The 10,435-nt window shown below is 31.9% G+C and overlaps 1 protein-coding gene across 1 annotated transcript; it reads right to left on the bottom strand.

Annotated features, from left to right (window-relative positions):
• Window positions 1–1,350: 1,350 nt before the first annotated feature.
• On the bottom strand, window positions 1,351–6,646 carry LOC119631917 (ribonuclease Oy). Its single transcript, XM_038024495.1, has 2 exons — window positions 6,249–6,646; window positions 1,351–2,495 (listed from the first exon to the last, which is right to left on the bottom strand). Exons 1-2 carry the CDS (start codon window positions 6,314–6,316, stop codon window positions 1,496–1,498), a joined length of 1,068 nt encoding a protein of 355 aa, XP_037880423.1. The 5' UTR covers window positions 6,317–6,646; the 3' UTR covers window positions 1,351–1,495.
• Window positions 6,647–10,435: the final 3,789 nt, after the last annotated feature.

Here is a 10,435-nt window from a genome sequence, read left to right on the forward strand (position 1 = left end):
AGTGGGTTCAAAAAATTGCCATAGCCGCTCAAAAGTTTTCACACCTATTTGGAATACCGAAATACTACAACTTAAACACCTTTGTCGAGAAATTTTGAAAATGTCAATTTTTCCCCTTATAATAATAATAACTTTTCTGAATAGGGGAGTGGCCGAAAAAGGGGACAGCTCCGAACAATTGTCAATAATGTTCACCCTTGGGTCAAAGCACGTCACCGTATCAAATTTCTTCAAAATATTTCAAAAATTGCGGTCCGCAGCTTGAACACAAAATTGCATGGACAGACATCAGACGGATAGACAGGCTTAGATCGATTTATGAATGAAAATGTTTCTAAATCGAGCAGTATAATAGAAAGTGGGCGGGTCTATTCTATGCCCCTTTTTACCATATAAAGATTTAGTTTTCGTAGAAACGATTATATAAGAGAGGGCCCAAAAAAGTTGTTCCAGCCCAAAAAAATTTTTCATATCAATTTAATTTTTGATGAGATCATAAAATTAACGATTTAAATAGAAGTAAAAACTGAAGAAAAGTACCCCATGTAGCTGGACCACGCATTTTTATAAATTACTTCTACGCCCTTAACCCTAAGAAGAAGAAAGGCTTTGAAAAATGTCAAACATCTGTGACGCATTAAATGAAGTGCTTGCAGTTCCTTGGAGACTCCCTTTAACTTATGATAAATGAACAATAATTAATTATTATACGAATATTTGTTTATTATTTTATTCTTTAATATATATGTAGTATATATATAATTTTAATATAAATGAAACAGAATATTATTACAATTTTATTTAAATGATTTTTTTACAATAATAACTCGATAAGAGTAATTAAATCAAATCCGGTTTAGATTTGATTTTTTCTTCGTGTTTTTTTTTTTTTTTTAAAGCTTGGAAACAAAAATTTCCTTTTTGAATATGAATTGATATAAAAACGAAAAAAAATTTTGATTTAGAAGAAATTAAAATAAAAAACAAAAAAAAAAAAAAAAATGTATAATCAATTTTTCTAAAAATTCCTTTTTATTATTAATAACGTATTAAACACAATTTTCTTAAGCAGAACGGAGCGGTAGATTGTAGATGAAAATTTTGTTTGTATGGAGGAAGAAGAGGAGTTAAAATTTGAAATTTACGTACAACTGCTTTAGTTTAAAGTTAATATATATATAGTTCGTATACTCCAATTGCTACCGATTGAAAATTTTGGTTACTATGTTTTTTAATTTCTACAATTGTGTGTTGCTGTTGTTTGCCTCATACAAAAATATATTTTATTTTCAATACTAATTTTATTGACATTATTTATATTTTTTATTATTTATTTATTTATTTATTTACTTTTCTCTCTCTCTCCATCTCTCTCTCTCTCTTTCTTAAAATTGCCTGTTTTGTGCTTCTTTCTCATAGATTTGAAAGAGTCTTTGAAGTTTCTCATGCTTTTGCTGCTGTTGCTGCTGCTCCCGAAATCCCATCGTCCGTCATCTTACAGAGTAAACCACATAATGAATTGTATTAATTTATAAAGATTAACAATTGGAAACTTCCATTTTCTCTCGTTTACAACATGTCGACCCGGAACCAAACTGGGATAATGAACTGCCTGCGAGATATGACAATTTGTGATAATCGTGCCGCCGGGATAATCTATAGATGTTGCATCGCGTAAAACTCCATCACAGTCGACCAATTCTAAGCTTTTATTAAAACAGATACGTATATCGGCCAAATAGCTGATATCGTTTTTTCCATCGTATAGGCAATGTATTGATGGATTTTTGCCTAAACCTTTAATTAAAGCGGTATGCAAAGCAACAACAGTATTATTAGAGTCAGGATGTATGTTTGAATCGCGTAATATATTTGATATCAAATAATTTTCACGCCACTTTAAACCCTGATCGAAATATTTGTTTTCATTATTTAATTGATCAAGGGTGGCAGCGCATGTGCCATGCTTTAGCCATTCATGCTTCCATAGCCAATGATCCTGTGGCGCTTCTTCACCATCTATATCGGGCCAAAAAAGATTCATACGTTCCATTATGTCGTGCAAGGCGTTTATATCGAAATTTGCCGTTTTATTGCAAAAGCTCGGACCCATATGACCCAATTTAGTCGGCCAAATACCATGTATAGTCCAGAATTCTTTAATGTTTGGCAATTTGCATTCATGATTCTTATCTTGTTCCCGCCAATGATAGCAAGTCGTCGCCGGCCATTGTTGCGTAAATATTAATAAATCCCAATCGTTATTATTATTATCGTCGACAGTTTGATCGAAATTTAATTCCATATCGACATCGTCATGGTATTCTGATGAAGCGAACTCATCCGAAAGGAATAAATTATGGGGAATATTTTTATATTGTCTCTCGACATTATTTATTTTCTCACTCGTCTTGGCATCAAAACTCTTGAGTATCTCATCTGTCTTCCGCTTAATGGCGGCGATCCATTCAGGCTCGCTTTGATTAAATGATGCACTAACCAAGAGGAAGATAAAAAAATTATTTACTAATTTTTATATATATATATATATATATATGTAATTGAAATTATTAAAAAAGCTCTCCAGCTCTCTCTCAATCTATTAATTTTTTTTGTTAACATTAGCCACGCGGCGGAAAGCGGGCACAGCTTGTTATCACCTATTCGAGGTTAATAATATTATATTTACATTACACTTGCCCATGCCGTGGCATACAATAGACTACGTCCTTGCATACAACATAATATTTACAATTTAGCGATGGCTCAAATTGCATACTTTAATTATGTCAATTAATCTTGGCCAAGATATCAGTTGTAATTACACTTACAGTACACTCTTCATCAACAATCAGCAGGTACTCTTTTCGATGAATGCTTGTAATAACGCCTGCGCGTGTGTGTGTATATGTATGCGCGTGTGTATGTGCGTGTGCGTGTGTATAAAATCAGTTTTAATTTTTTCCGCTTTTCTTGCTAATGCTTCATCAGGCCGAGAGTAAACAAATTTAAAAAATTCTCTTTGCATTAGAAGAAACCCATCCCTCCCATCCTTCCTCTCCTTTAATAAGTTTGGAGCTAAATAAACAGGTTCAGCTCACTGTAATCCTTATTTAACTTATTTGAGTTACCCTACAGATCGATGCATTCACTCATTCCTTATTCTAGGCAAATAATACAAAAGATATTGTCTGAGTGACCGAGTGATAAAAGAAGGATCTCCGACTAGTAACTCAGTCGCCGTTTTGCATATAGTCAATAACTTTTTCAGACTTTAGTCTTGGTATATTAAAAAAAAAACTTTCGTCCTAGTTCGCTTTTAATTCATACTCGTTCGAAATACTTTTATTGATATTATGGGCAGTTGGCTTACGCCTCTAATTCCTTAATTCTTAGTATCATTAAAAATGCATATAATCTGGGCTAAAAAATCAACTATAGCTGAAAGACTGTCCAATCAATTGTTTTTATATATAACTGGTAGGCGGATCATTATTAACGCTTGTACGAGTTTAGTAACCGATCCAAGTCCCTTTTTCGGTAATGATGCTTTTCATGACGTTCTGATCGTCTGAAATCAATGCTTCACAGACATATAGTAAAAATCGATAAACTTATTTCTCAGCTGATTGACATGGAACTCCACGTGGATGTTAAAGACAATAGTATCGCTTCCCAAAATATAGCTTCATGATTTCATAGTACCCAAGACCTTATTCACCTTATTTTTTGACCACGCTATTATTCTGTTCTGTTTATATAGTTTGATTTGATCTGAAATCAAGTTCCAGGTTTCTAGAACTAGAATGACTGATGGAAGCCGACCAAGTCCTCTATGAATGTTAATCTCACGATACCTAGCTTTTTTAGTAGCATACTTCTTATTAAGGAAATATTGTTGAAATTTTTTAAGTAAAACGTTTGACAGATATTTTTTAATCCAATTCTAAATCGTATCGTATATTGGCCTTGGTATTTCAATCGATCAGAAGATCAACTTTAATGTCCATATTTAATCAAGTAAAAAAAGTAAGGCAAATTATTCGTTTCGTGGGCTTTATAGAAAGACAATCGAAAGGCTTTGATCATCCTTGTATGTGGCGCTTGTAAGACCCACGCTATAGAATGAGTCAGTTGCCTGCTAGTTCAAGCTATTCTTGTCAGATAGATAGTATAGAATCCGTTCAAAAACATTTCTTTATTTTTTTTTTTTTGTCGCCTTTCGTTGGCTACGGTGAGATACATCTTTACCTTCTCCCTTCTATATTTTACTGGCATTTGAGAAAAGAAGGCAGCACATGTCGGGAATGTCGTTTGTCTTTGAACTGTTAAGGGGAGACATTATTAGTTCCTCATTTTTGCCCAGCCAATCATTGAATTCCAATTAGGTTCTCTACGGGTCTTACTGGACCTAAGAGAGTTTTCAATTCACGATAGGATTAAAATTGGGAACACATCTGCGTCTTTGACACACGCTCTCTTAGTTCACTTGTGCATTAGCTTATCACAATTTTATTTTCTTTTCAATCTATTTGCATTGAATTATATTTTCATTTATGGATATTCACTGTGTAGAGTAAATAAATAATAAATAAATAAATAACAAGTAAGAAAATAATATTCGGTCCGATTCGAATCTTTCATGCCCATCATCTTTATCGTAGACATGGCAAAAAAAGTAAAAGAACTAAATTTTCGTGGGCGCAGCTGATTTTTTCTATTTATCTCATTGGCCTGGGGGCGTTGCAGGCGTGTCACTTTCAAATTTCTTTACGTTGAACAGACGGACATACCTACAGGCATTCCAAATTTTAAACTGGCCAAGAATTTATATACCTTATCTTGTTTTTGCGCCTTGTAAAGGTCTTAAAACAAAGGTTAAATCTTAATATACCATAATAGTGGGTAAGTACCGCAAATTTTTCCCTACTTTGTGCAGATACTACAGCATCATCCATAGAATATACATTCAAATATTTGTACATTTATCTGCTATAGAGCAAACGATCCTTTCGAAAAACGGATCTATTCTCAGTTCACATGGCCCTGCGCCCGATTTGGAGGAGAATGTCTACAACAGATATTACACAGACGGATACATGGACATGCTTAAATCGATTCAAAATTCGATACTAATCAAGAATACATATAATTTGCGAGATGTACTTGAAGCTTCATTCTGGACGTTGCATATGTTCTCACCCCTCGATGATGGTCATACAAAGCTAATAAAAATTCGTAAAAAAAATTATTCACAAATTTGAAATAGAATTGAATAGAATTAAAAATTCAGATCCGCCTATTGATGGATATAAATTAAATAAAAAAAAATACAATTATTTTTAAGTGACGGATATCCAAGTTGCGTCCTAAACCAGCTAAATGCTTGCCTTTATTTATGTTCTTTCGATTGCCCCAGAAAAAGAAGGTTTGTTTTTGTTTATTTAATTATTCATAACATAATTTACAAATTTGTTTGTCCTTTTTTTTTTATTAATATTATGTGTAAGTTTACTCATTTCATGTGTGATATAAATTTTACTTATAACCAACAACAAAGATATTGTATAAGTAAAAGGTAATATGCACTATGAATGAATGAATGAATGGAATATATTCGGATATGAATTTATGCACTAAAGTATTACGTATATAAAGACAGATTTGATATGAGTATGAAATTAGTATGAGAAACATATCTATGCACATATATGTAGTATCTAATAGGCTTAGTAGAGATTGCATTCTGGGTCTACCTTATGTTCGGACATCCAAGGAAATTGAAGGAAAATTAATAAAAAATAAATAAATAACGTGTGTACATGTGTGTAAGCTGAAAGGAACGGCAAATGTAATTTCTATTGAAAAATGCATAAGCCTTAACACGATTCTAAGACGCTGTTAACTGCATATAATATACGTAAAAAAATTGCTATATGTACACGAACGCTTGTGTACGTAGTATAGATAAACTTGTAGAAATTAGGAGGTATATATATATATATATATATATATAGATTAGTGTGTAAGACTGTTCTTTACCAAATTAATTATTCTTGCAGAATTCTTTGTTGAACACAAAAACACAAATTTATAATAAAAATAAATGTTTTTTTCTTTTTTGTCTTTGTATGCATATATTTATTGCGTATTAAAATATTATATATTGAAAGCAATTTTCTATAAACGACATTTCTCAAACATTTATACTTTCAAGTCTTGTTGTCTTCGGTGGTGAGACAGCTTACCTTAACACCAACAGCCAAGGTGAAATCACTATTAATGTAACTAGAAACACCAAAGATTTTCTTAGCATTTTTCTTTTATAAATTTTCTAAATTTTTTTCGTTTTTTTTGTTGTTTTTTTTTTTTTTTCTTTTAGTAAAATGAGGGTAAAAAGATTGAAAAAGTGGAACTTTTCTAAGACATTTTACATTATATATGAATATAGATTTCTGTTTGCACTTTGCCTTTGCCTCCTTTAAAAAATTATTTTCACTTTATTTTGTAACAATATTTCAACAAATGTCCGATCGGTTTTCTTCTCCTTTTAATTTACAGACGAGCAGCAATAATGTAATGTATTGCGAGCAAAATCTTTATCAATATATTTTTTTAAGTTTTAGAATAAAAAACAAAAAAAAAAAAACGAAATGCTGCTGCATTTCATTGTTTTGATTTCGTTAGTAGAAAATAATTTTTTCTTCTGCTCTTCTATGTTCATCGCCTGTTTGCTTAATATCTGTCTTTTTTTTTTTTTTTGTCTTGATTTTAGTTTTTCTTTAGTGTTATTTTTGTACTATTTCGTTATTTGGTTGGGCGAGTGTTTTAATACGTACATGCATTCATGTGTGAGTGTTTTTTTTTATATATCTCCTACCCTCTCCTAAACCGAGATACAAATGCATTTTAACATTACGTTTACATTATTGTCGTTGTTGGTTTTTCTTCTTGTTTGTCGCTCTTTTTTTTTTATTTGGCTAACGATACATTTTCTCCTTCTTTGCTCTTTTTCTCTTTCATGCGTTCTCTTGTTTGCTTAATGACAACATTAGAATTCACAGTGTTGCCATTCTAGAGTTTTATCTTGCTTCTTCGTATTTTTTGTTTTTAAATATAAGATAATAACGAGATACGCGAAGAAAATTGATATCAAGGTGATAGTAATCATATCGTAGTCATTTCTTGTTTTTTATTTCGTTAAAAGTCACGTATGTTATATATTATAATAAAAAGTTTAGCTATCTTACCGAAATTTTAATGTAAAATCATATCATATATACATATATTTGAAAACTCGACTTATTGCTTATTGATTGTACACTTGCTACAGACCATTATTAACACAAGGTTTGCTACTACTTAACCAGCAATATATATATGTATATGCTAATAAATATATTTTACTGCATTCATATGACTATTTCTTTTCTATTGAATTCAAATGCTTCTGTTCGACAAGCAGCTTTCAGCGTACACAAGCGTCTTCCGCTTAAAACGGTTAATTCGTATCGTGTTGTAGCGAAACTTCTTAAATTAAACTAAAATATCATAAAGAATTAAATAACTTAAGTTTAGATCTAAGATGATTAGAAAAAATGTGTCCCGTGTTGCATTGAGATCGCTTTATAAGACATTGTGAAATAGTGTAAATTAGTTCAATGAATATACTGTTAGCGCGTATCGAAACCAAAGTAAAGTTAAATTAAAAAGCTTTTGTTTTTTTCATCACCGACGGATGAGAGGTGCATCAATTTTGTAGAAACGTTTGCAACATTCAGAAAGTATCCCATAAAATATACATATACATATATATATATATATTTATATTCTTGATTAGCATTAGGATCAAATTCTACACCCATTTGAGCATTCTCTTCCATTCGTCTGTCTGGTTGTTTGTCCGCCTGTTTAAAGATTCTGCTGGTCGCAAAAACGAACCTGTTGAAATGGGGGCAAATTGATCAAAGCCCACGCACACTGGACATATATCTCTTTCTCCAAGCAATAATTTGTGGCTTTTGGCTTATTAGAGGACCCTACTACTCATGTAAAAAAATGAAAAAAATCAACCACGCCTATCCAAAGTTATAAGCAATCAAATAATTAATTTTTTTCACTTTTTTTTTTTTGCACGTTTTCTGCTTATCACTCATACAGAAAACAAGCCGTAATGCTGAAAATTATTCTTTACATTCGTCACATGAAGATACAGAAGCCCAATAAAGTCTGCAAACAAAGCGAAAAATTTCTCTTATTGAAAACTGCATTTTTGGGTTAATGGCAAAAAAAAAAAAAAAAAAAATGCCTTCCCTAAAAAATAAAAACTTATATTAGAGATATTTTTTTTTTTTTGGCTTGAGACAAAGTAATAAAGAAAAAACATACTTCATTGTCAAAAAATTCATAAAAAGATGTACGGTAAAGATGGTTTAATTTTCAGGTATTTTAATATACTATACGTGGGTAAAATTAAAAAACTAATATTTTTTCCTGGATCACCTGTAATATCTAGCAAGGCTTGCATCTTGTCTTGACATTAAAGAAACCAATTTTTTTGTTACATCTGCAACAATTTTGTTCCATTCTCCAAGTGCAGCTTTCTTAAAGATCTTCTCTCGTAAAAGTTTTTTTTTTTTGGGAAATATATTTTTTTAACCTCAACTTATAAATGCGGTTTTTGATAAGAGAAATCTTCATTTTTTGTATTGTATGTAGACTTTATCGGGCGTCTGTACATTATCTGTTTCAGAATGTGTTAAGTCACGACTTGGTGGATTAGTTTTCTCTTCACAGTCCCATCGATATGGATAGGTAACAGAAAAGGGTTTGGAGCGTAGATACAGATAGAATATGGTTGTTTGTTTTCAATTTCTTTTCAAACATACAAATAAGTAAAAAGTTAGTTTACTTTAATTCAAGTTTTTATAAAAAAAAAAAATAAAAAAAAATGATGAAGATTACAAAGATAATTTTTCATCAAACGTTGCACGTAAGCTTATTTTCCTTGTTTTGTGAAAGTAGAAAAGAAAAGCAAAAATCAATTGAAGAAATATATTGATACGGCCTGTTGAGAAGTTTGCGTGACCCCACCATAAATTTTCAAGGTCCGAGCGGAATATATCGACACAAGAGTAAATGCCATGCTCTTCTAGCCCATCTACCATATCTCTCTTCGAAAGATTTCTATGGTAGTACGACTATAAAACAGAAAAGAAAACTCCTCCGATATCTCTCGATGGCTTCTTTATGGTCGTTCCTGTTGCCAGTTGTTACAAGTACCGTATCAAGCGGGGGACGCCTGCTTATGTGCACACGACAAGTCCTGATGACAAAAAAAAAAAAAAAAACAAGTAAGAAAGTTATGTTCGGCGGAGGCCGAATCTCGTACGCCCATCGCTACGCTTTTCGTATTCTACTTTCCAAGTTCTTTTATTTGATACCCATATCGTTAGTATTAATAACGAAAAAAAAAAAAGAATCGATCCACCAGGTCGCGGTCGCAGATAACATATCTTCATTTGAGGGATTTACAAAATACTTTTACACATTCCATCTTCTTTGCGTTATGGTAACTAAGCATAAAACTTCTAAAAAGTGAAAAAAAAAAAATTTCAATTGTTTGTAATTTTGTGTGGGCGTGGCTGATTTTTTCCATTCTTTGCATGCAAAGAGTAGAGTGTTTCGTAAAGTAAATATGGAAATTTTCAGCCTTCTATTTACTTTTATAATTTCTGAGTAACCCGCAAAAACGTCCAAATTTTTGTTAAGAAAGACGGAGTTGCGTTCAGTTTATGCGCCACTGCTCTGACCAATTTGGATCATTCTTTAATAAAAACCTGCGCGTATAAATTGCCAATGTTTTTACCAAAGTTGAAGACGATATCACCATTTTTGCGACCAGGAGTGTGTCAGCAACAAACACCAATACAGACTTACAGATGGACAGACATGGCTAAATCAACTCAGAATTTTACCCTGATAAAGAATATAGATACTTGGCAGGGCCTTTGAAGCTCCCCTTTGGGTGTTACATACATTATGAAAAAAAAAAAAAAAAAGTTAAGTATACTTCCCATCTTACAGTGATGGGTGAAAAAATGAGAAGAATGAATGTAGAAAATGCGTCCTTTTAGTGTCTTTAGTATACTATTTTAATAGTACTTTATGTTATCCGTTATTGGTTAAGGGTAAAATATGGATTGGATTTACTAGAACTAGAAAATATCATTTAAAGAATCAGTTAACATATTATTTTGCATCAAGCACAAAACTGAAAAGTCAAATTTGAAGAGATTTATTGGTTGCGCTCATATGATTTCTTCAGCAAGGGCACGCAGAAGCGCATACAAGTATATCTACTGTAATGCGAATGCATCCACGCAAGCGGGGTAATCGCGTATGAACAGCTTAGCTTTTGCACTTATATTCAGGT

The sequence above is a fragment of the Glossina fuscipes genome, unplaced genomic scaffold (genome assembly GCF_014805625.2).
Source record: "Glossina fuscipes isolate IAEA_lab_2018 unplaced genomic scaffold, Yale_Gfus_2 1, whole genome shotgun sequence".
Taxonomy (NCBI): Eukaryota; Metazoa; Arthropoda; class Insecta; order Diptera; family Glossinidae; genus Glossina; species Glossina fuscipes.